Source organism: Hypomesus nipponensis, chromosome 9 (assembly GCF_054491055.1).
Source record: "Hypomesus nipponensis isolate SF chromosome 9, ASM5449105v1, whole genome shotgun sequence".
Lineage (NCBI taxonomy): Eukaryota > Metazoa > Chordata > Actinopteri > Osmeriformes > Osmeridae > Hypomesus > Hypomesus nipponensis.
Window position 1 is genome coordinate 15,438,641 of NC_140369.1, and position 25,360 is coordinate 15,464,000.

General features: G+C 45.4%; 4 protein-coding genes across 15 annotated transcripts in view; 2 read left to right on the top strand and 2 right to left on the bottom strand.

Annotated features, from left to right (window-relative positions):
* Positions 1-1,120: 1,120 nt before the first annotated feature.
* On the top strand, positions 1,121-3,719 carry pde12 (phosphodiesterase 12). The gene is made up of 3 exons (XM_084704360.1): positions 1,121-2,615; positions 2,967-3,045; positions 3,231-3,719. The coding sequence occupies exons 1-3, from the start codon at positions 1,401-1,403 to the stop codon at positions 3,671-3,673; spliced, it is 1,737 nt and encodes a 578-aa protein (XP_084560486.1). The 5' UTR covers positions 1,121-1,400; the 3' UTR covers positions 3,674-3,719.
* A 206-nt stretch (positions 3,720-3,925) lies between these two features.
* On the bottom strand, positions 3,926-5,761 carry LOC146273156 (ADP-ribosylation factor 4-like). The gene is made up of 6 exons (XM_084704361.1): positions 5,523-5,761; positions 5,286-5,366; positions 5,009-5,118; positions 4,735-4,806; positions 4,470-4,592; positions 3,926-4,274 (listed from the first exon to the last, which is right to left on the bottom strand). Exons 1-6 carry the CDS (start codon positions 5,587-5,589, stop codon positions 4,188-4,190), a joined length of 540 nt encoding a protein of 179 aa, XP_084560487.1. The 5' UTR covers positions 5,590-5,761; the 3' UTR covers positions 3,926-4,187.
* Positions 5,762-5,866: 105 nt separating this feature from the next.
* On the bottom strand, positions 5,867-16,825 carry dennd6a (DENN/MADD domain containing 6A). Its single transcript, XM_084704359.1, has 20 exons — positions 16,436-16,825; positions 16,117-16,155; positions 15,982-16,024; positions 12,910-13,022; positions 12,452-12,532; positions 12,225-12,330; positions 11,823-11,902; positions 11,619-11,678; positions 11,476-11,531; positions 11,041-11,163; positions 10,741-10,836; positions 10,134-10,228; positions 9,940-10,005; positions 9,750-9,814; positions 9,477-9,566; positions 9,324-9,377; positions 9,103-9,212; positions 8,918-9,020; positions 8,652-8,726; positions 5,867-8,115 (listed from the first exon to the last, which is right to left on the bottom strand). The coding sequence occupies exons 1-20, from the start codon at positions 16,661-16,663 to the stop codon at positions 7,984-7,986; spliced, it is 1,815 nt and encodes a 604-aa protein (XP_084560485.1). The 5' UTR covers positions 16,664-16,825; the 3' UTR covers positions 5,867-7,983.
* Positions 16,826-17,880: 1,055 nt separating this feature from the next.
* The window catches only part of slmapa (sarcolemma associated protein a), a 38,616-nt gene continuing 31,136 nt past the window's right edge, over positions 17,881-25,360 (top strand). For 11 of the 12 annotated variants that reach the window (XM_084704201.1, XM_084704205.1, XM_084704208.1 and 8 more), the window contains exon 1: positions 17,882-19,631. In XM_084704201.1, coding sequence (XP_084560327.1) covers positions 19,434-19,631 — 198 coding nt within the window. In that variant the 5' untranslated portion in view covers positions 17,882-19,433. Of the gene's footprint in view, positions 19,632-25,360 lie in introns of all 12 variants that reach the window. The other variant, XM_084704204.1, reaches the window with a different exon arrangement.

Consider the following 25,360-nt stretch of genomic DNA (forward strand, 5'->3'; position numbering starts at 1 on the left):
TACTGTCCTGTAGATCTGAGAGATAGAGAGAAAGACGGACCTCAAACTACAGCTGTGTATTCCATTAAAACCTCCAGGAGGCAGGCTGAACTCAAGGTTTTAGCAGCCTAAGACCCACTCCCCAGCCTCCCCCCCACCCCCACCCCCTTGTAAAAGGAAATGGAACTCTCTGGAACGTTTACTGACTGATCTCATGTCAGATCCCACATCTTTGTCCGTACTGATGGACTTCCTGTTGAATGCTACTTACATCACCTACAGAAGACAGTGCTGCAATACCTCTGAATTGGTTTGCAGTGCACTCAGCATTGTGTTGTAGCTGTAGAGATACTGCACCTATGGACCACACCTACCAGACGATGTTAGAGGACTATCAGGACATTGCAAATGACAAATGAAAGACTGGTGTGACATTCTCTTTAGTGAAACTCATATTGATACCATAAGCACAATATCAATTTATTCAAACCCATAATATGAGTAGCTCGGTCAAAGATTTAGTTGTCCATTTACTCTATACCTTAGTATAATGGGTGGTATTACTATACACTTTTATGTTATTCATTGTATAATAATACTCTATAATAATACCTACTCTACTCAACTTGTTACATTCTGATATTTCAGAGCTATTTTAGAGGATTTTGGCTTTTCATGGACTTGTGATTTTGTGAAAATGATACTACTGTCTGTAATGTCTGATTTTGTACATTTTTATTTCGAGTTTTTAATTTTGAAAATGTGTATTCCCACATGGTGGGCCTTTATTAGTTTTCCGATGAAAACATAAGACGCCGAAACCAGTTCATGAAATCTGATACAGAAAAAGATTACACCAGCCTGGCGTTGTGTTTATGACAAACAGCATGCCTTTGGACAAGAAAGACATCTGCAACAATACTGATGGGTATAATTGTTCAATGTTTCTAAGTAGGGCGCTTACTATTGTTATGTATTTTTCTTTCATCTGACTATAAGCTACGTGTTTGGAAAAATAAACCTCATTTGGCTCATGTGTCCTGTAGATCTTATATAGTTCTCACGATAGGTGGCGGTACTGCACAAATGTAAATTCATTGGCAATAAACCGGAAGATGTACCTCCCAAATAGGAAGTTTCTTATTCAACATCACGTTGTTGTAGGCATAGTTCAGATCTACTAGGCTACGTCTGTAAGCCTAAACGCATACATAAGCATCTTTAAATTAAGGTAACACTAATACCTGTATTTATAGCTTTGTTTTGAGTACAATTCTGAGGTTGCGTTTCGCAAAAATACTAAGCTTACAGTGGTCTACTTTATGCTGACTGGCTAGCTTGGTAGCTACCCAGCTAACGTTATCGTAGTAGCAAGTCAAAAACGTCATTTACATTTCTGGACTACTCATGCTTTCGGACTTATGAACTCGTTCACAATAGTCGCAAGACTTCTTTCGCGATACGTCGTGGTCAACACTTCGAGGACCTGTAACTATAACACAAGCTGCCGTTTTTACACTAAAATGGACCGAGCTACAGTTAGATGTTTACCAGGGGAACCCAAACTCACAATTTCATTTGTCCTCGATGGTAGTCACAAACACATGCTCAGGGACCAAACGGAGGAGCTGGGGAAGTTATTGGCAAGGATCGCGAACAATGCAGCCAAGGGCCAGGGCAAAGCTAAGAAGTCCAAGAAAAACAAAAACCAAGCAACAGAACTAACAGAGCACTTGACTGTGAAGTTGTGTTTCAACGGGGACTTGGTAGCTGAGGATGCCATGAACTCTGATGCCTGGCAGGATGGAGCCGTGTTGCACGTTGGGGATAGTAAATATACGGTGCAGAGGAACCCCCCAACATTTACCACCGCAGAGTTGCCAGCGTCTGTTCTCGCAGGGTTTCCAGTTTGCCCGAAGATAGAGATAGAATTTGGGGACTTGAAAGACTCCATGTTCACATGGTATAAGGAAAGTGTTGGCGAATTGCAAACGAACTGGATAGAAGTCGGCAACGAGCGAGTCTTTGTACCGTCTAATCTGGACATAGGGTTAAAACTGAAGTTGAAGTGTACACCAAAAGATGGGGTCCGTTGTGGAGTAGACAAGGAATTAGTGTCCATTGGGGCTGTTGAGGCTGGACCAGGGACTTGCACATTTGATAACCGGCATATGTACACCAACAAGATTACAGACGAACAGACCATTAGAGTAGTGTCCTACAATATTTTGGCAGACATTTACGCCCAAACGGAGCTCTCCAAAACGGTGCTTTACCCCTACTGCGCTCCATATGCACTGGAACTTGACTACCGACAAAATCTTATTAAAAAAGAATTATCAGGTTACCATGCTGACATCATTTGTCTTCAGGAAGTGGATAAGGGAGTTTTCACTGACAGCCTTTCTCCGGCCCTTGATGCATTTGGAATGGATGGAGTCTTCAGAATCAAGGACAAGCAGCATGAGGGTCTTGCAACTTACTTCAGAACGTCCAAATTTAAACTGCTTAGTCAACACGACATTGTGCTCAGTAAAGCATTAACTTCCGACCCAATCCATGCTGAGCTTTTGGAGAAGGTATCAGCCAATCCTGACTTGAAAGAGAAGGTGGTGCAAAGATCAACCACCTTACAGGTACTTAAAGCTTCATCAAATCCGATATTTATTATGAATGAGGGTTGAAAACTGCTGTGCCCCCAGACAGGGAATCTAGACTGATTTGTAGTCAGATCTCCAGTTAGACACCAAGCCACGAATGTTAGGTCTATGTGGTGGGTGGAAGTCTTACCAAAAGCCTCAACTCAGGCTTGCCTCATCTCACATGGTTTAACAAACCATAGAATCTCAGCCTGAGGCAGATTTAGCCAGGAACATTAAGCTTCTCTAGGTCTTATTCAATGCCTAGAAGCTAGCAGTTGACTTTGGATCAAATAAAGGCAAGTATGCTTCAGTTCATGACAATATTGCTTTTGTCTCTCGGTGTAGGTGAGTGTGCTTCAGTCCCTTAATGAATCATCCAGGAAAATCTGTGTCGCAAACACTCATCTCTACTGGCATCCTAAAGGTAATTTCACAGTCACAATTACTCCAATAGCCTTAAGCCTCTATGGCCTATACGCTAATGTGAGCATGTGTCCTATTCACAGTCTCATGTTAGGTCTGTTCATCTCAGGTTAGTCTAACTATTCATGTTCTATTATACATTTGCACTTAATGATAAACATACTCTTCCATGCACGTTCTTAACAGGTGGCAACGTCCGACTCGTACAGATAATGGTAGCACTGAGGCACCTGAAGCAGGTGATATCCGAAGTCACCTCAGAGGTTCCTCTCCTCTTCTCCGGAGATTTCAACAGCACTCCATCCTCCGGCCTGTTTCAACTCTTCAGCCAGGGGGCCGTCCCAGAGAGTCACCCAGACTGGGGCTCCAGTGGCCCCCAGGAGGCCTGTCCCATGGAGGCCTCCAACCCCTTCAGGCTGGACAGCGCCTATGGGGAGCCCGCCTACACCAACTATGTGGGGGGCTTCCATGGCTGCCTAGACTACATTTTCATCGACCCTCAGGCACTCCAGGTGGAGCAGGTGATACCGCTGCCGAGCCACCAGGAAGTCACCACCTACCAGGCTCTGCCCAGTGTGTCCCACCCCTCCGACCACATTGCACTGGTCTGTGATCTCAAATGGAAATGATTGTGGAACTTTGCAATATTCAGAATAAATGATCAGTTTATCTTCACTAATCAGATCTGAATTGGAAGTAGTTGGAGTGGCTGTACTGATGTAATGATCATATATAGATATATATATATATATATGGAACTATGATCCTTTGAAAGGGTTTTTAGCAATTATCTGACAAGAAAATATGTTGTCTGCAGTTTCAGATATGGCCAATACTTTTTAATATTGAAAAGGACAATTAGATCAATTTGTTGTTACATGTATTTATTGTTTAATTAAATAAAATCAAGCCTATCTAATTACATCAACATGAACCCTACTATTCACTTGTAGTACATCAATTATTTCATGTAGTACAATTAATGTTGCTATGCATGTAGAGTCTAAATCAAATACATAAATATTTTGAGGAAGACAAATAATATAGTAAAGTGCAACATATATATTCAAACAAAACCATTATTCTCCAAAAACTGAAATGCAATTATATTGTATCTGACTTATTAGTATGTCAGAATGAGTGCTAGTGTTTGGTGATCTGTCCAGCAAGCCAATCCAATCCCTCTGTAAGCCCCTTGCCTTGGGTTGCACAGGTGGCCTGGACCAACCACTGTGGATAGAAAGGACAGCATTAGTATGGCAAACCCAATCTTGTGTTATCTAAATTAATCAGACTCAAATATTCACTCAATTTGATTTTACATCAGGTTTAAACTTTTGTATCAGAATACTTGTTAGCCAGTTTCATTACTTTCCCTTGTCAAGGAATCGTGTAATTGAGGCTCAAATCACTGTCCAAACCTACAGGTTTTTTGAGGGTCCGCAAGCCCAGAGAGTCTGTGATGTCACAGACGGTCATGGCATGAGGCAAGTCCTGCTTGTTGGCCAACACCAGTAGAACCACATCCTGGAGTTCTGCTTCCTCCAGCTGCACAGGAGGAGAGAAGACAAGGAGTGTTGCTTTTTAAAAATGAACCATGACATCTTATGCTATTTATCTTGCTTGTTTTTAAGTGTCCTCCTCTGTGAAGTGTTCGAGAAGGAGGTGAGTGAACAGGAGAATAACAAACCATTATGTGTAGCTCCTTAGCAGCCAGCTTCATTCTCTCAGGGTCATTGCTGTCCACCACATAAATTATACCCTGCATCACAAATGACACAGACAGAAACAACTTTAACCACATATCTTTGTAATGCAATTTCAAGCTACCATTCAATAATTATATTTCATATTATGCTATACAATGGATAAAACTATGACAGTACCTTTTGAGCTTTAAAATAAACATTATAATGTCCTTTCTCCTAGCTTTTCAAGATTGTACATTTTAAAAGGCTCTTTACCTGAGTGTTGGTATAGTAGTGTCTCCACAGAGGTCTGATGGTGTCCTGGCCACCCACATCCCACACAGTAAAGCTAATGTTCTTGTACTCAACAGTCTCGACGTTGAACCCTACCGAAATGAAACGACCTTTGAGCTACACAATATGTAAAACGAGCAAAACCATTGTTAATAATGCTATTGGTTCGTGTTTTACATAAACTATTTACTCCATTTGTATATGAAAACATTTAACCTAAAACATTTTCCAGTGGTCAATTGTTGCTTATTTCACCTACCGATAGTTGGGACTGTTGTGACAACTTCTCCTAGTTTTAGTCTGTACAGGACTGTAGTCTTCCCCGCAGCATCCAGACCCACTATGCAATAATGCAAAAATAATCACTTATTGCCAAAGCTGTACGATCACAATTAAAATTGTTTAAACAAGTCCAAATCGCATAAACATAATGCACGTCATTAATTGTTATCAAGCAGAAATTATTTCCCACAGCCGCCAATTATAGGTTACTCACCCATCAGAATTCTCATCTGATACTTCCCAAAGAAACGTGAAAATAGTGTTGAAGCAATGATGCCCATTTTCGAAGGTTAATTTCTGTCATTAGAGTAGAAATTGAGTAGGCTATGTAACTTTCTTCAATTGTGGTTTGCTTTTATATGCGCGAATAGGTGACTTCCCACTGGAATGTCAATCGTGGCCATGTCTGTACACATAGACAGCGTGTGCGCAAATTCTGCTGTGTCTTTCTTGTCCACGTCACTTTCAGTTTGTTGGTCCCGTGAACCGTTATGCCTATGCCGTGAACGCTTTTACAGTAGTAGGAAGTAAAATTAGGACTACAAATCACCACTCAAATGCAGGGAGGTGGATGTTTATTCATTCATAGATCTTCCTGTCATTGAAAGCGATTGGTTTTAGTAGTTCAGAAAGTGGTCGGCCTACATTTAGTGGTAATGGCTTTTATACAAAAAGAACATGTATGAGGAAACGTTATAAGGGTAAAAAATATGTAGGAACACCCAAGTTACACCTTAACCATGTGCTTTTGTTAACGTTATTCTAGTTCATATTAAACATCAAAGCCCATAGAAGTTATTACAATACTCCTTATTAGTAAAGACAACTTCTCTCACTGTAAAATAATTATCATTATGCATGGGCTAAATCTTTCTTTTCTTTACAACTTTATGTACAAAACACTATTAATCGATGAGCAGAATATGTGAATAACCCCCTATATAAAATTCAAACTTGTTAAAATAAGCATTTTTGACATATAAAACATGGTTGCCCAACAACCGATAGTCACAGGTTTCTTCAACCATTATTTTCCCCCAAGAAGAGATCATCAGTAAAATTCATGATTTGAATGGTGCTTCCTAAAAATCTCTATGGTCAGAATGATAACGTTATCCCAGGAGTGCGCATAATGTATGGATGCAGTCACAACACATCACATTGAGTTGCATTCAAAACCCTTCACATTATGAGCAAACGTGCTGATACTCAATATAACCTAAAACAAATCAGTCTTTGGTTTTCTTCTCTGGTTTCTCCTATCACATACCCCACTAAGGCACCTACATGATCTCCAAGAATAGACAATTATAATGGATTCTAGAACACACCAATTAAGTCAGAATGTAACTGTTGCATTTCCATCTAGTTCTGAAAATAAAATGTTGTTTAGAGTTGGAAAAACGGCTAAATCCTAATACACAACATGTATTCTGTAGTGAGGTCCTACACGTCCCGATTCAGCAGACAAAATGAAGATTTCTCTTCACTGTCTCTCAGCTCACTCACCAAGTTAACCACTTTGAGGACAAAAAAGTACAGTATAGGAAAAATGAGAAAGCCCACCCAACACCTCAAAGCATCACAACTTAAATCCTAGAAACAGCTCTAATACACAATGGTCAAACAGAAGGCACAAGGTCAGAAGTTTTAGTTAATTTTACAGAGACGATTATGCCAGTGCTTGTGTTTATCTGCAAAACCACCATTTTAAAAACCAAAATTTTGTGAACATTTTGACATCTCAATGTCAAATTTAGACCCAACTCGGAAGATAAGGGTCTCAATGTGGGTGCCATGCAATACTGTCTCACAAACAAAAATAGGTCAGATATTATTGTAGACTGTAGACAGCCCTGAGGACACAGCAGTGCAACGTTCAAGCCACTTGTTGAATCTGAAAAGCCTTCCATTTGGTTTCCTTGCAGCTTCTCTCCTCACGTCGAAGGACTCACACCTGAAATCTTGTCTTCTTGTACCCGAGTCAAAACAAATAGGGGGAGGAAGACAGGAGTCTATGAAAAGCTTTTGAGATTCGACCGCAAAAGACACCTTGGCCAACATGATGATGCCTTGGTGTTCCTTCATACATCAAGACCTTACTTTTTCTCTCACTGAAAACCAGCACCACATACCCTGGGATTCTGGACTTCTATACTTGGAAATCTATACTTGGGTGACTTTATTGCATCTTTTGTTAAAAAAAAAAACAACAAAAAAAACACGAACCTGATCGCTATTGGTGTACGCTTGTAGAAGTTTCTGTCATAAATCTCTTAATATTTCCCTTTTGACGAGGGCTCTATGCAGGCAGGGCCTGGTCCAGGGAGACAGCACCAGAATGTTCTGGAAGCTTCAGCCATGTGGGTGGTAGTTATGCTGTTTGTGTGTGTGTGTCTATGTATGAGCACACAGCCCTTCTCTACAGTATAAAGCACTTCTTGGCTTTTATCTTGAATTGAATGATCCTTAAATGCATAATCATTCTTTTTTTTCTTTTTTTTTTTCTTTTCTTCGCCTCTCAGCAATGCCAGCATTGCACGATGTGGTCAGGCAGATCGAGAAAGGCGAAGTGCACTTAAAAAACCCCACACACAGTTTAAAATCTAGTGTTCAGTTCAGCTGGACTGGGTCAGTCAGTGAGCCCCTAAGCAACTCCAGGAGGGGTGTCAGTCTTATGGTGTAGAGGGCTTGTGTAGGATGCCTTGCAGATCCTCGGGCAAGGCCAGGATCACAGCCTCGATGTGGGACTGGAGTTTGGCCAGGGTCCCTGGTTGGACTGGCAGCTGGTCTTTTTCTGCCTGGGTCTGAAACACATACATATACAGTATATATATATATATATATATATATATATATATATATATATATATATATATATATATATATATATATATATATATATATATATATACAGTATATATATATATATATACAGTATATATATATATATATATATATATATATATATATATATATATATATATATATATATACAGTATATATATATATATATATACTGTATATATATATATATATATATATATATATATATATATATATATATATATATATATATATATATATATACAGTATATATATGTATATATATGTATATATATATATATATATATATATATATATATATATATATATATATATATATATATATATATATATATATATATATATATATATATATATATATATATACATATATATATATATATATATATATATATTTACACACACCCTTGCATAAAGCCACTGAATTGGTATAGATCATGCGCAGATGTGGCCACATCTACATCACAAACAGCTGTGTGGAGGATCCAGTACTGACCAGTTTGTCTTTCAGCTTCAGAACCAAGTCCACCGTCTCTACCTCTGTGTGTTTCTGGATGCGCAGCTGCAGATCCTGAAACAGCAACGAGGGAAGAATTCAGGCACGGAAGAAATCAAAAGTTCAAGAGTGATTGAGACAGTTGAAAATGGCCATAACATCTCAATTTGCCCGTCCACCCAACAATTCCTGTCTGTGTGTCTCAGTTTTCATGAGGTCATGTGATTCCTTTCTGTTCAGCGTGGATGTGTACAGCGTGTTCTGACCTCGTCACACAGGGCCTCCAGGTGAAGGGCTTCCAGCTTCTGCATCATCTCTCTCCTCCTGTTCCGGAACCATCCGTCAAAGTTGGGGGACTTGAGGAACTGTCTGCAGGTTAACACAAGAACGGCCGGTTAGCGAGAAGGTCCACCTGGGTGGACGTCCTGTGACGAGCAGTAGGTGAGCCTACCTGTATAGGCCCATCCAGTCTCCTTTGAGGCGTGAGGTAAGCTGAGGACCGGCTTTCTCTAAGGTCTTCATGAACTCCTCCTGGCTGAAGGGACGCAGCTGGGGAGGGCTCTATGGGTGTGCACAAACACACACACACACACACACACTCAGGGGTAAGAGAGACGAGAGAAGGCACGTATATACAGCTACTGCCTTTTGGACTGCACGGGTCCTGCTCACCTTCCAGGGAGAGATGGTTTTCTGAAGGGGCATCAGGCTAGCCACGTAGCGCTCCTATCAGATACAACGTGAGTCAGAATTCCCATTACTGCTACATGCCTCACTAATGAACACATACAAGAGGTTAAAAAAGGTCATAGGAATGCTGCCCACCAATGGAATGATGAAGCTCTGAGTCAGCTCCAGGAAGTAGCGTCGCAGGATGGCATTCTGGGCTTCAGAAGGACGCTTCTGCTGAACCCCCTGTTGATTGGACAGGAAAAGACAATAATAATAACAAATTAAAAAAAGTTAATATTCCAACAGAGCAAACCTCGTAACCCCGACTGGCAAATCCTTTAAAGACAGCTCTTCTGAAGATGCCTTTAAGGGCTAATAAAAACCTGTTTTAAGAGTTCCAGGTGCGTCAAGCACGTGCAGGTTTACCTTCAGCAGCTGCTTGATGATGTCCTCGTCTTTATTGATGAAGGGCTTGTACGCGCTGTACACACCTGCAGCACAGCACAAAGACGACAGCTGGAACACCCGAGAAGACAGGCAGAGGTGGAGCGGCAGAATCAGGCGTGAAGGAAATGGGGGGGGGGGTCACCGGGGCAGATGCCCGCGCGTGTCTCACCTGGTTTGGAGTCTAGCGTCTTCAGGTTCTTCAGTTTCTTCACCTTCATCTGCTTGGCCATCTCCCCTGAAGACAGAGAGACAACACACTCACTAACTGTCCAGACACGTGTGTGCGTGCGTGCAGGGCGGGTTTGGGGTTTGTGTCTGCATGGAGAAGGGTTGCTGGGGCTGGGTCTGCCTCCATCTGTTTACCTGCTTGCTTCATGTCCCCGATTCGAATGATGTGCGGCCAGTGTTGGAGAGTTTTGGCGAAGAAGGGGTTCGTCACGCCGAGGATAACAGAGGGCCTGTGTGTGTGTTTGAGAATGGGGAAAAAGAAAAATCAACGACATGTTCTCCCATCTCCTGCCAGAGCTGACCAAACAGCCATCAGAATATAAATAGTTTGCGGGGGGGTGGGGGGGGGTGGTGATGGTGGGCAGCTCTCCTATCTGAGGCTCCTCTCCCGTCAAGCTGGGCACCTTATGGAGCATAGATAGGGATCCGAGCCTACTGACATACTCCAACACTGATACTCGAGTCAGGTAAAAACGTTCACCCAGTCAATTTCCTCCTTTGGTACAAGCCAGACAAACTGACAGAGGGAGAAACCAGACAGAGCATCGGTTGTGAAGCGAAATGCTCCAGAATTAGACCTCGACTGAACCCTTTAAACAACTACACGCTAATTGCTTGAGCTTCCAGGAAACCAAAGCACAAAACGGAAAATACGTATCCGTTTCAAATGCAGGTCGAGAACAGATTAGACGGGCCACCAGTGGACTTGAGGCGGTGTTTTCTCCAGAGAGGGGTTACTCACGGGGCCTGCGTGCGGGTGGTGTACTCCTTGAACTCATTGTCGTGGATGGTGAAGTACGGACGGAAGTCACTGCAGTAGCGCAGGGGGGAGACACAGCTGGAGGCACACGCACAATAATGTTTGCAACACAGAGAAAAAGACCAACAATTATCATTACATAGCAGATTTATTTGAATGGGTCCTTTATAAAAAAATGCATTCACATCCCGGAATGGTGTGACATGACAGATCTTGGTAGATGCACTAGTGCATATTTCATATAAGATGTTAAGCTGTGCTGAGGAATGCTACTGGTCTCACCTGACCAATGCCAGCACTGTATCCGAGGACTCGGCTGGTGACGGTGCCATGACGACAAGTGCCTCCCCTAGCAACACCAGTTCCCACAACATCTGAATGTGGAAGAATACTGGGTAAAAGCACCTAGAAAGAGAGAGAGATAGAGAGGTAGAGAGAGAGAGGTAGAGTAAAAAGGGGGCAGAGTAAAAATAAGTCCAGCAAGGTCTATGGAGGACAACGGAGATCAACCATCTTCCCTTGCACCCTTTCTATGAAGCACCACACAATCTCCCTGGAGAATTTGCCGTTACCATGGCAGCCAGGGACATAACCAGAACACTAAATGAGTGTGGCCACGCTGCTGTAGTGCGCATGCAGTTCCGCTTCGCACCACCAGAGGGCAGTGCAAGCCTACGGCCCTGACGTGAACCCTGAGAGACAGAACAGTGAGCTCACCTGAAGAGGTCCACCTCGTGGATGGTGGGCAGCACAATGGACACCAGGTTATCGCTCTGCAAACAAACGCAAACAACAGGGAGGATCAGCTGATCGGGTCGACACAGTGACGGGCGAGTTACGGCCTTTTCAGTTTTGATCACCTGTGTGGACTGCACAAGCTGAGAAGTCCCAGGTTTGTCGTAACAGGTCGGGATCCGAACCTAGGAAGCACCGTCCAGATTGAAATGACTATTTGCAATATATTTGAAGGTCCTTCTACCCATATAGGCCTATGTAGAACACTCGGTGAGGGGGGGGGGATTAAGGGATTTACATCTCAAATTCAGTGGAGGGGACAGCCATACCTTCATGACCACGCCCATGATGGGCAAGGTCAGTATCTTGCCCGGGTGTGGAGTCGGCCAGCGGTCGATGTCGTTGCAAGCTGTCGCACACGGAAACAACAGAACCAAATGAAGCGACGCAAACAAACAAAAGGTGGGTTCAAACGGGCCAAATCAATGTCTGCCTCTCGCGGGGAGACCAGGCGAGGCCAGACAGGAAAGAACATGACAAATGATACCAGAAACACACACACACACACAAAGAAGACAGATCAGCCGCCACACTTTAGACTGTGAGGTCACGTCCTGTTTCATGGAACTCACTGTCTGGTCAATCCCCCCACCCCCCCTCCAGACCACAGCGCTGAGCACAGAGCACACAGTCCTCCGGCCCTCCAGACCACAGGAGGAGCCAACACTCACCTGCTTCCAGACAGGGCTCCTGCTTCTCAAAGTACTCCGGAGCAATGAGCTTGAGCAGGGAGTGGAAGAAGGTGACGTAGGGCAGCTTGCTGATCAAGACCAGGGACTGGAGACAACCACAGACATACAAAAAAAAGCGTTCTCAAGAATGTTTTTCGTTCTGTTGGGTTCTTGTTAGTGGTGTCATAGTGACAGTGACAAGTCACGAGAGGAACTGGCAGACCGACCTTTTGAAAGTAGCCTCTCTTCAGCGACTTATCCCGGACTTGCCTGAAGTAGACGTAACCATAGTAATGGCCCTGGTCTCTCTGGGGGAGAAAAACGACACATACATCATTACACACCAACAACCACAGACAGGAAGCAGAGAAACACAAATGATACATTGATAATATGACTGAATGATTATTCATTGTATTAGCAATGTAACAATCGGTAAGTGCAATTGTGTGTGCAAGTGCCCAGTATGGTGTGACTGTTCATGTATATGTGAGGGGCATGTCTATGTGTAATGTATGCATGGCAACGAGGACCCATCCATGACTACCCATTGTACTGAGATCCTGAGTCCTACTACGGCTAATAATAATGTTTTCATGTAGCGGACTTTTATCCAAAGCAACATTAAGAGGGGATTTGAACCTGCGACCTCTTGAAATGCTCTAGCGCTGAGCTCCAGGCCTACCTTGAGGCAGACTGGGGCATCTCTGTCAAACTGCTCCAGGAAACATCCCATTGACGACTTTCTGGCCGAGGCCTGGCGGAAGCGGAAGCAGAACTGTGTGTCTCCAAGACAACCTGCCCGGCGGAAATCAGGAAGCGGAAAAGTACTTTGAGTCATCGCGATGTCAAGGCTGCATATTTGGAATTCCAGTCTTAACGCGACTGTGTGAGAAAACACTTATTTACATCATGACGTTCTCAGGGATAGAGGAGTGCACTCTAGCTCAAGCCCAAGGACAGACATCTCAGACTTATAAAGACGACACTAGATTTAAGGATTATGACACGACGCAGGCCAGAGCTCAGCAAGCACAGCCCCACCACACAGCTCCACCATACAGCTCCACCACACAGCCCCACCATACAGCCCCACCACACAGCCCCACCACACAGCCCCACCACACAGCCCCACCATACAGCCCCAACACACGGCTCCACCACACAGCCCCACCACACAGCCCCACCACACGGCCCCACCACTCAGCTCCACCACACAGCCCCACCATACAGCCCCACCACACAGCCCCACCACACAGCCCCACCACACAGCCCCACCATACAGCCCCAACACACGGCTCCACCACACGGCCCCACCACACAGCCCCAACACACGGCTCCACCACACGGCCCCACCATACAGCCCCACCATACAGCCCCACCACACAGCCCCACCATACGGCTCCACCACACAGCCCCACCACACAGCCCCACCACTCAGCTCCACCACACGGCTCCACCACACAGCCCCACCATACAGCCCCACCACACGGCTCCACCACACGGCTCCACCACACGGCCCCACCATACAGCCCCACCACACGGCCCCACCATACAGCCCCACAAGACACTGGGCCAAGAGGCAGAGAAAGGGTACGCTGGATCAGCTTCTGATATAGAGGGCTGTGACAGCAAACCCGGGTGGGTATTAATCTGGCACCTGGCGGGTTAAACCAATAACTCATTTGAGATGGATTGGAAAGGGCAATGTAACCAATTGTGGAAAAAGGTCAAAATCTGGCACATTTGTTGGGAAATCTCAATCAATCAACCCCTCTATTGTGTGAGAATAACATAGTACTGTTTGGAATGGGATTCAACCATGGGAGCAGAGATCAAGTAAAGGAGCTGTGCGTGTTGACTTTGTGTGCGTGTGTGTGTCCGAGCTTAGTGTGCAGATCTGCAGGGTGTGAGAAAAAAGGGATTACATCATCATCCTGCTCCTCCTTAACCCTTTCCTCACCCCATCATCACCAAGGGGTTCCATTAAAGCCCTCTTCCCCTGTCCCGCAACAAACTCTGTTGTTTCTGAGTAATCCTGTTCATCGGATCAAGTTCAAGGTGAGTCAGACTGGGAGTCTCTCCCACTCTCTCTGGTACCATAACAGCAAACAGGGCGTTTACACTCTATCTAAACATAGGCCTGTGGGCTTATATTAGGACTGACTACCAGGTACAGACTGACTACCAGGTACAGCCCAACTGCTACTTAATACAAACATGGATGATAAAAGGAGCTGGTCTAAAACTAGTTTCTACCATCCCTATAGGGTTATTCTATGGGTGTCTTGTGGTCAGGAGTAGATTCTCAACGACTTGTTCTGCTTTCCTCAAGGAGTGTGTGTGTGTGTGTGTGTGTGTGTGTGCTGGGGGAGGTTGTAATACAATCTCGACTCCTTGGTGTCTATACTGCACACTGCAGTAGGCAGGGGGGCGAGAGACCCAATACTGGACACTCCTTCATACATTAGTAATGATCCACAACACACTGCCACACACGTCTTTCAACGGTTGTACTAATCTCCAGGTATTTTCTGAGAAGAAGCCTTTAGTTTGGATTAAAAGATACAGTGACAAACCAGGGTAGATGTGATTGACCCACTGACCTGAACTTTGCCCTTCAGCATATATTGTAATTTTTATAATACAGAATGTTTATCGGCAACGATGACTGAGAAAACTGTTTTTGACTTATGAGAAATTAAGTTATATGTCTCATTCTATGGTTGAAATTCCATGTGTTTTTGTTTTTTGTGGAGCATGTACTGTCACAGAATCTGGATTTTTGTTGTTGTTGAAAAGATTAATACTCATTACTATGTGATAGGGGGCTTTATGGGGCACAGCAGGACAATGTAGTACTCTTTTATTCAAATAAATAAACTGTACACTGCAATATCTAATGTCCATGTGATCTGAATGGGAGCCAAGCAGTTTTCAACAGTAAGAATTATGTTTCAATGTCATCCAACACAGTCCATTTCCACCCACACAGCCCAGCCCCCTCTACCTGTCTGTGTCCATCGCTGACATGTCTCAAGAAGGGACCTATCCCGTTTCTGGTAATAATGTAGCTGTCATGTTTAATGCCAAAGGCTGCCCTTGTGTTATTGGTACAACTAGTCATACAGAGAACTCAAATCTGAATAACTACCTCAGAAAGTCCTTATGTGGTTATTTGATCTGATCGATATATTAATACCATTCTTACCGAGTTAAGTGCAGAGATCTTAACATTAAAACAAATTCAAAATCAAATGCACTGACCAGACTTGCCACTCCTTCCATTGCATTATCCTTAGCAGAGTAATTTTCAGATGGTAATCTCAACTGCATTTGCTCATTTGAAAACAAAAACGTAGCAGTGAAATATATATATATATATCCCAGGTGTAGCCTAGTTCAACTGGAGTCATGTTCTTTTCTCTTTATAGTTCATCACCCCCATGTGGTCATCTATGTCATTGTCTTTTTAATCGAAAAAAACAAGGTATACTTTGAATTCACGTCACGGATGTTAAATTACAATGTTATACTATGTTATTCTTTCTTATGGGGACACCGTGCTTCAATAAATATCTTTAAAACTATTTTGGCAGTCCTATTCACATTCACCTCAACCTCTGCATTTTATATAAGATCATAAAAAACAACTGATGTTATTGACACGAATGGCAACTGTATCTTTCAACTCATTCGAAAAGTCCGTGGTGTTTATCAATACACTGTGGGGCAATGTGTGGGACTGAGAGCTTACCTGAATTGGAGTCGGGGAATGACAGGTAGCAAATGCTTGTTTTCTGAAACAAAACGTGAAGCACGCATGGTTAAATAATTGCTGCAACACTAAAAACGAATACACACTGCATATTTGACATTTCTATGAACTTACTTCTTTTTCTGACAGTTTGGAATGGTGTGGGTAGATCACCTACAAAAGAGAACAAATGTTTACAGCTACGAGCTAGATAGCTTTTCAAGTTAAGCAGCTAACGTTAGCTTGCTAGTGAAATGGGCTCTTCAAAGCCTTCGCTATGTTAATACTTATACAGCTAGGTTGCTAGCTAGCGTATTAGCTAACTTCAGCATGCAGTATGTTTACATACATAGCCAACTAGCTTGTTAGCTAGATTCATTTGAATATGTCAGCATTTGTGTCGACAGCCACCACACAAACTCAGGCCAACTCTGATGAGTCTTTTCGTCCTCACCTCTACCGCCTGTCCGAGTTCTAGATCGAACCCAACAACGCAAATACAATGAAGCCAGGTTGAAAACCGATCCCATGGTAAGAGGAGAGAATCCGAGGAATCGTCCTCCACCACAGGCCCGGCGGGTAACGTAATTTCCTCGGCCGGAGAGATGCTCACATCCTGCTCGTCTAACTCCTCCGACTCCTCGATTTGCTCTCCTATCTCTTCAGAGCCCTGCAAAGCCATAGCAATGCACGGACCACAGTTCGTTTAAACAACGTTTATAAATATTCCGAATCAATATTTGCTTTGTTTTAGCGGTCTCGATTACCACTAAATCTCATAAAACACATGAAACAGCTAGCTAGGCTAGACGATACTTAGATTAGCACTTTTGCTTACACAGGGAGCACTGAACGTAGATCGTCATTGTACGTAACGGAGCTCCGTATTTGGGGCTGTATTCAAAACCCAAACACGTTTAAACATGTGAACCTTTGGAACAGACTTGGGTGCAAGTGGGCTACAGGTAATATCCAGATCCATAGAGAGAAACTTCCTCACACTTTCTCTCTGGTGTATGGCTCTGGTAGTATCCTACAAATGTTTTATTACAATTAACACACATCTAACTCGCTGCGCTCACTACGTACCAGCAGCGACTAAAAGTTAACATAGTGTGGCATTGGGTGCTGAGATGGGATTCAAATTGTAGCGTACAAGTAAAGGTTTTGTGTCAGTCACATTTCAGTGGAAATTTAAGTGAACATTGAGTTACTGCCCGCGGACCAGGAGAATTCACAATGTAAGGTCTGCGCCACAACGATGGACATTTGAAGTCTATGGGAAACTTGTTGCTTGTTGAAAAAAACGTTTCAATTTCAATGTTAGACATAGCAAAGCTTTTTAAAGATACATTTGCATTGTTATTTTCATCACAAAATTATTTTATGTAAATATAGGCTAGATGTTTGAACAATGTACAACTTAAATGTAATAAAAACAAATCATTATTGTAATTGTAACTTAACATTTAACACTTAACTAGTGCGTGTCCCGTATGTTAATTAAGGCATGGGCTTCTAGCAACCGCAGTACAGGCTAGTAAATCTAGGCTATGGCCAGATTCAATTTTGCTGATGAGCGCTTTCCTTTCACCAAACACAACCATTTGGTCCAGCGAAATGAAAATCCAGAACTTTGTGCCAGTGAAGTGTCAACATGTCAGAAGTGCCATAAACATCTTGAATTAATATTTATTAGTGATATTTCACCCAATTTCCACATACAAACTATATAAATGCACCAATGCAAAGGCTCTGTGGGGAAGCTTTTCCCACCAGACCAGGCTTTACATGAATATAAGTTAGCAAATAACATATTTGTGAAAGCATTTCACAGGTTGCAACGTAGTGCGTCCCAAGAGTACTAAACGAAGTTCCCTTAGTCTACTGGCCGGTTTATGTGTGTATTCTTTCATTTCAGTATGGTGGCGGATACTTGCGGAGGAGGACAAGTACTTAAAAATTCCTCCCAGTTCATCGGTGGACGGCAGTAGCTACAACCCAGCTGACATTTATATCGGCAATGCAACGTATGGCATAAACGAAGATTCCACAGAAGATAATTGGACTGGTTGCTTGTGTGGAGCTGCCGCCAAACTCGCCTCAGTTTTCCGTGTTTGGTCCGCGCTGACAGAGCCAGTTGATTAGCTGCCTCTTTCCTAACGTTAGCTGGTTGATTAGCTAGCTAAAGAAGCTTGGTTAGCTAGAGCTAGTTGTTTTGAGTAAGCAATCTAGCTACCGACTAGTTACAGAGATGACGTATTGTCTTTAAAAGTAGCAAGGTTATTATCAAGATAGAATCACTGGATTATTTTATAAACTGATTGATAAAGGGCGTTCATTAACAACTCGGAGAGGCCCGTGCACAGATCTTGGCCGGGCAGATGACAAGTTCGTCAGCGCTGAAATAGCAAGTAGCCAACAGCACTCAATCTTATCTCACGAGGACGTACTATAATACCTATTTGCTCAATTTGTTTTCTTTGCAATTGTGTTTGTGATTTAGATTCTGTATACGTTTGGCATTACAATTATAGTACACTTGCTAGGGATTCAGGCCCATGTTTCCGAAACTATAGCTTTCAAGCTACTGTTTTCTCTAGCAAGCTAGAAGTGTAGCGGCTAACGCTTAGCTAGCTTGGTGTAAAACTGCTGGGAGTGGTAGCTAGCTGGCTAGTATAAGATCGCACTGTCAACCAAGACGGTCGAGTATCCACACGTGAAGCGTGTACACTGGCTGGCCATTAGCACGTAACATTGGCAAAAGTTGAATTCAAAATAACTACTTCGCTACCCATTAGCCACGGTCAAATTGGTGCAAGCGTTCTGTACCCTAATAGCGCCAAGGGGAACACCATTAGTTGCCAACTGACCGCACAAAGTCTTCAGTTGGGACGAGTGTCTGTCACTTAAGATTTTTTTTTATACGTTAAGTTAGTTGGCACTGGTAAAATAATAAGGCGTAAACTAATTTGGCAATCCGGGTTTACCCCATGGGCTAAAGATAAGCTGCTCATCGTTTCTCAAGATTGCCCCAGTGAAATAGTTTGATGGACGTGGAGAGCTATTTTGTAGACGGCCACTGTTACTATACAGTTATGCTTCTCTTGCTTGACGGAATTCTGGCATGTACATAGTGTCAGATGTCGTATATGGGCGTAATGTAGCTTGATAGTTAGTTAGCAAAGGAATGTGTACATTTTTTACTTGTGTTTTGTAGAGGGGTTGCCCCGTTGAATCATATGATTTATAACCCTGGATGTGCATTGGGAAAATGATACGCAATGTTTGTTAGTTAGTGTTTAACATAAACTAAGAAAAGGTAGAGCCAGCATATAGGCCCTCACTAATATTAAGTTGCTGAAATTGAAAACTCAAAAAAGTCTGCCACTCTGGATCAAGAAACCATTTCTTTCGTCTCTGGTTGGAGTAATACTCTCAAGCCATCATCAATGCCTTCAGCGCTGGCCGTCTTCACCTGCCGCCCAAATTCACACCCATTTCAGGAACGCCATGTCTACCTGGACGAGCCAGTCAAGATCGGGCGCTCTGTTGCTCGCTGCCGCCCTGCCCAGAACAACGCAACGTTCGACTGCAAGGTGCTGTCGAGAAACCATGCTCTGGTCTGGTTTGACCACAAGACGGGGAAGGTAAGCAGAGAACGATGCCCTCCGCACACGCTTGGTCGTTTTGGCATGCATAACGGGTCGAACAGGCTCGCTGGAGAAAGCGGACAGATTTCTTAAACGAAACATTAAGGTTTCCTCGATGTTTCACTACCTGTGCCATAAGCTATTTTTAACCTCGCTTACTGAACGTTGTCGATGAACTCCCACTCAAGCCACACAGATAACGTCAGCATTTGTCATCGCTATACGGTTTTGCCTATGTCTGTCCACCATGATGGGCTACGAATCGATGTAGTTTGCACTATTTACCAATGGAATATAGACTCTTAGGGAGCGTTGCGCAGTTAAGACTAGATGGACAGTCAGCAATGCAAACAATAAGGCAGTGCAGCACACAGGGGGACACGATATCAAATCAGTTCTTTGTTAAATGCCTTGCACCTTGTTGCTTAATTAAACACGTCCCCTCAAACTGTTAAGCACCCGCACTTATGTGAAAACCAGGCACAAACATTTTTGCCTCCTTCCAATATTGTAATGATTAATTGGTTGTTGACCTTGGGTCAATAGGAGAGATTTATGGCTCAGTTGTGAAGTATATCCTAATTACTTTTACTGAGGGGGTATTCTCTCTACCGAAGCACCCAGGCAGAGCCAGCTGCTGCTCTGTTCTCCCCTCCCTGCATACCTCCCTGGAGGTCCTCCTGTGCTCACACGCGTATTACTCTGCAGATCAGCCTCAGCAGTAGCACATGACACACACACCCAAGAATAAAAGGTTTAAGGTCTCTTAAGGGAAACGGTTGGAACTTGTCAGGTCTGCGAGCTGGTGTCGTTGATGTCTAGACTGGATCATCTCAGACGAGGGCCTGCCTTCTCACCAGCAGCTCCAGAGGAGGGGCCTCGTGGTGCTTTTTCAGGGATCTGTCCGTTTGTTTGGGGTGATTGACAGTTTCTATTTTTAGGATGGCTCACTCGTTACACGCTCACAAGGTCAGCAGTTCCCTGGTCACAAGTCGTTCCTTCGAATGCACCATTTTCCCCCAACCTGACTCCACAGACTGGTTTGTTACACATAACCAACTGGGAAGACGTCCATGGAAACTGTTTGGAAAAGGGCAGGCACTTTCCAAAAAATACTTGGCAGGTGATTGGATGAACCATCTGTCTATCACCATGTAGCACAGGGCTACCCAGTCCTATAGCTGGCAGTATTCCTCACAGGATGCTGATTGGGCCGAACCACATGTGGTTCAGGCACCAACAAATAACTTGGAGCTTGGCGAGATGGATCTCGCGTGGTCGTGATCTTGCGAATCCAGCCGCCTGTCCCTCCATCCACAGTGAATCTGATTGGGTGGATGGAACCTCCGTGCCAAGGTGGACCTGTCCGTTCACAGCACCTTGACGCACATCTGTGAAGGAGAGTGAATGACAACACAGGAAGCGCTATGCGAGAATGGGCAGTGTCTCCACGCCGGGCCATCAGCACTGCAGTCTGAACATTCTTACATGGCCAGCTGTTATCAGCCTGTCAGTGGCTGGTTGGGACAAAACCCTTATTTCATCTCAAGGCATGCTAAAGGTAAACGGACACCGCCTCAGATAGAGAGGGGGGGGGGGGGAGATGTGTGGAAGGATAGTGTCTTCTGCGTCCACTCATTTCAACACCTCTGTACCTTTGGGGGTCTGCGTTGGTGCCATAAAATGCCCTTAGAAGGTACAGTGTGTCCTTCCCATACCAGCCTGGGCTAGCGTGAGCTGACCCAGACCTGGCCGGCGAGGGGCTTGGTGTCCCCGTGCTCAGGCCTCTCCCTCCACCCCTGTCTGGAAGTGAGAGAGAGAGATCCTCCAGGAGGAGGCGTGGCCAGCAGGGAGAGAGAGAGACAGCGCCGGTACAGAGCGCTGCTCCCTCGCCCCCGACTCAGTATAACGAGCCCACCGCTGGATCCCCGTGGTAACTAGGAACGTGAGCCCTCCGGGGGGGGGGGGGGGGCTGCACCCCTCTTAACGAATCCTAATGAAGAGCACCGAGTGTGCTGCAGCAAAACAAGCCCAAGCTGCTCCACTTCCAGTCAGTTGCAGGGAGTGGGTCTCATGTGAGGGGCGCTCTGCGTGCGAGCCAGCGAGTGTTTGCCATGCGTCTCCTCACTGGAAACACCCCAGCACTGTTTTGGATTTGCAGGATGATTGAGACTGGATATCGACCTGTCCCTCCTAAGTAGTTGTAGCAGCTCCTCATTTTCATTTCCTCCTGACAGTAATTGATTGGTCTGGCCTTCCTGGGGGGGGGGGAGAGATCCTATCATGCTGTTCCATGTCCGGGACAGCCAAGCAGGACACTGTGCAGGCTTTAATGAGCGGGATTATACTTGAGTCACGTGACCAAAAGCAGACTGAAGGCCGATGGCTTTAAGGCCAGGGCCCCGGCCACCTGTTGAGCTCTGCTGTGGCTTGACACACGCAGGGATGCCTGTCCTAATCTTCTGGCCCGGCTATTGAACGGTTGCGTTGTACGCTACTGGTTAACAGGCTGTCTGTGTCTGTTTGTGCTCGTCATGCCTGCTAGCTAGCTATCCCACCCTGCTGAGCTGTGAAGCCTCCCTGCCCTGCCAGCCCCGCTCTGTATTCTCCAGCAAAATGAGTTGTGATGTCAGAGCTGAAAATAGTCACCTGGAATTTGCACCCCCTCTCGACTCTTTAAGCGGGTAGTGATTATTGGGGGGGGGGGGGGGGGGACGGACGGACGGACTGGTGAGCAGCTGACCACACACACACACACACACACACACCCTTGATTGCTCCTTGAGTCTGCCTTCTACCCTCCTCGGCATCAGTATGGGTCAGGGATCAGCTGTTCTGAGCAAATTGGTCTCTCTCCATTCTGCCACTCTCACTTCATTCTCTCTCTTCATTCTCTCCATTCTTTGTCACTTCATTCTCTCTCTCTCCATTCTCTCACTTCATTCTCTTGCTCTCCATTCTTTGTCACTTCATTTTCTCTCTCTCTTCTCCTCTCGCTCTCTCCATTCTCCTCCCACTGCAGAAAATGACCACATACATGGAACATCTGACGCTGCAGCCTCCATCTTAATTGCTCCAGCAAACGAAACTCGACATCTTGGCTTTGTCTTGCACACTCTTGTGTCATGCTTCACTTTCAGAACCAAATGTTCTCATATTCTTGGTTCATCTGAAGAGCCAGGCTCTGCAGATCTAGATGAATAGGTTAGGGGTGCTTAATCAAAGATCAGAAACACTGCACATTTTCCAGTTAATATCATTTTCAGTCCAAGACCTTGTTTGTGCAACAACCTCCTACAGCCAGCTGGTGCTAATGTGATTCCTCTCTCTGTCATTGCTACAATGGCTGTAACCCTCTTTTCTGGTTGGCTGTGTGTGATCGGCCAGCTCTCTGGTTGGCTGTGTATGATCGGCCAGCTCTCTGGTTGGCTGTGTGTGATCGGCCAGCTCTCTGGTTTGCTGTTTGTGAGCTCTCCTTGGAGGTCTCATGTCTGACTGAGGTCCGAGGAGCAGCTGTCAAGCCTACAGTAGGCCAGGCCACAGCAGATCATTGGCTGAAAGCTGCCCCATGACTCCCCAAGCTCCCCGCCCTGACACCCAGGCTGCCATGCTGCCAGTCTGGGGCCAGTCAGGAGGTGCCTACCTTGGGTCACATGTATCTCAACCACTGAGACCCACTCCACCCCCCCTGTCAACTATAAAAACATCTGAACATTGGCTTTTTCGTGATGTCAGCGTAGCCATAGATCAACCAGTTACCGACATGTCTGTAGTACGTTGGGATCCTTCTCTTCCAGCGGTGCTTGTTAAGGTCCGTTCTCAGCAGCAGCAGCTCTGCTCTTCATCTCAACACATCGAGGCTCCTCTATGTCCTGTGGCTTGTCAAGCACCTCGTTCAGTGTTTGATCACGGTGGATACTCCTTGCTTGTCGTCCAAGGCTGTTGCTAAGGCTCCGCTCTGCGCTCCCCGTTTCCGCTCCGACGCGGTCTCTCAGAGCGGCTCGCGAGCTGTGTCGCCGCGACGTCCACAGTTTGAAGCGGAGCCATTTGGTTTCTCCGTTTCCAATCGATGCGTGGTAGACCTGCTGCAAACGAGGTGTGTGTGCGCGTCTGTATGCTTGTGTGTCTGTGCTCTGGTCCCAGGAGCTATTGACAGATGTTATATAAAAAAAATTAAAAAAATACGGGCGGTTTACACCAGCGACGCACATGTTTATTGGACGTTTATTATCGGACAGTTAATCTGCGAGGTATCATGAAATGCCCTTGGTTCTGAGCAGGTGTTGGAGGACTATGCCTCTCTACTGAACGGTCACAGTTGTGGCTAATGATTAGCTGGCTCAATCCCTTTAGTCAGAGCCTCTCCCTCCTGTAGGGTGCAGCCTGAACTGCTCCCCTGCCTGGGCACCAGGTCAGGGTCAAGTTGACTTTCTTCTGGAGGCAAACATGGAGTGTTTGACTGGACCGTGGACATGGTGTATGTATGCCTGGGAGTATGGAGAGCTGGAGAGAGAGAGAGAGAGAGAGAGAGCTAGAGAGAGAGAGGCACAGGAGGAGAGTGCGAATGGATAGCAGGAGAGGACAGGACTCTGAAGGGAAGGGATGAGAGGGGGAGGGGTGAAGGGAGGGAGGGAGGGAGAGCTAAAAACAGGAGGGTTTTAAGAGAGAGGAGGGAGAGGGTTCCTTCTCACGTGAACATTTAGTTTCCAGGCTTCAGGCCTCTAAGGCATTGGCCACTAGCCAGAGAGTGCCTAAGAGGGGTGTGTGATGGGGGGGATTGTGCTCTGTCTGGGGTAAACCCAGAGTTCTTGCCACAAGTAAAGTGAAAACTCACTGTTGCAAATACAAATGCGCATACGCACACTCCCTCACACACACACACACATTCAAAGTGTGGATGTGTGCGCGAAGCGGCTTTATCCTTCTCCCTGTTGCAAGACGCAGCGTCTTAAACCTCTCCCTCCCGACAGATGCTGGAGGTAACCATGGGGACCAGGGAGGTGAGGTCACCGTTAAAGCTCGCTATTTAACCGCAGTGTGTGTGTGCGTGCGCATGTTTGCCGGGGAGCTGTCATACTCTGAAGTTCTCTCCGGTTCCCCTCGTCGCGTCTGTCTGGCTTGGAAGGAGCTTGCCGCGCAAAGTGGATCGTGTGTCTTGGCTGGCAGGCTGGCTGACTGCTGGAGGCCTTCTGAATCACAGCTGATGCAGCTTTCTGAATGAGATTCATGGAGCTGAACGACAGAGGGGTAGGCAGCGGAGACCACAGTGGGCGGGGCTGGGTGCTGGGGGGCGGGGACGGGAGGGGAGGGGAGAGGGCCCGGGTCGGCAGGATCCAATGGCTCGTGTTGGCCTCAGTGTGAAATGGCTCTCTGTCTGTCTCTCTCTCTCTCTCTCTGTCTCTCTGTCTCTTGTCTGTCTCTCTCTCTCTCTCTCGTTTTGTGTTTTGGAGGGAGAGGAGATCGCCGTCATGTAGAAAGGATGCTTTTCATGAATGTCATCCGACATGTCTAATGCTGGTGAGCGGCACGGACTGAGCAGGACTCTGGGATTGCCTGCTGCAGCACTCAGTCAGACCCCACGCCCGCCTGGGAGCTGTGTCGTTGGAAACGCAGGACGACAGCGTTTGCAGCCTCCCCTCTCATTCATCCTCCCGTCTCCGCGTTTGGACGCGCTGCGTTTGTCACTCACTCCACTTTCCCAGAGCCGCTGGCTCGCTGCCTGGGCG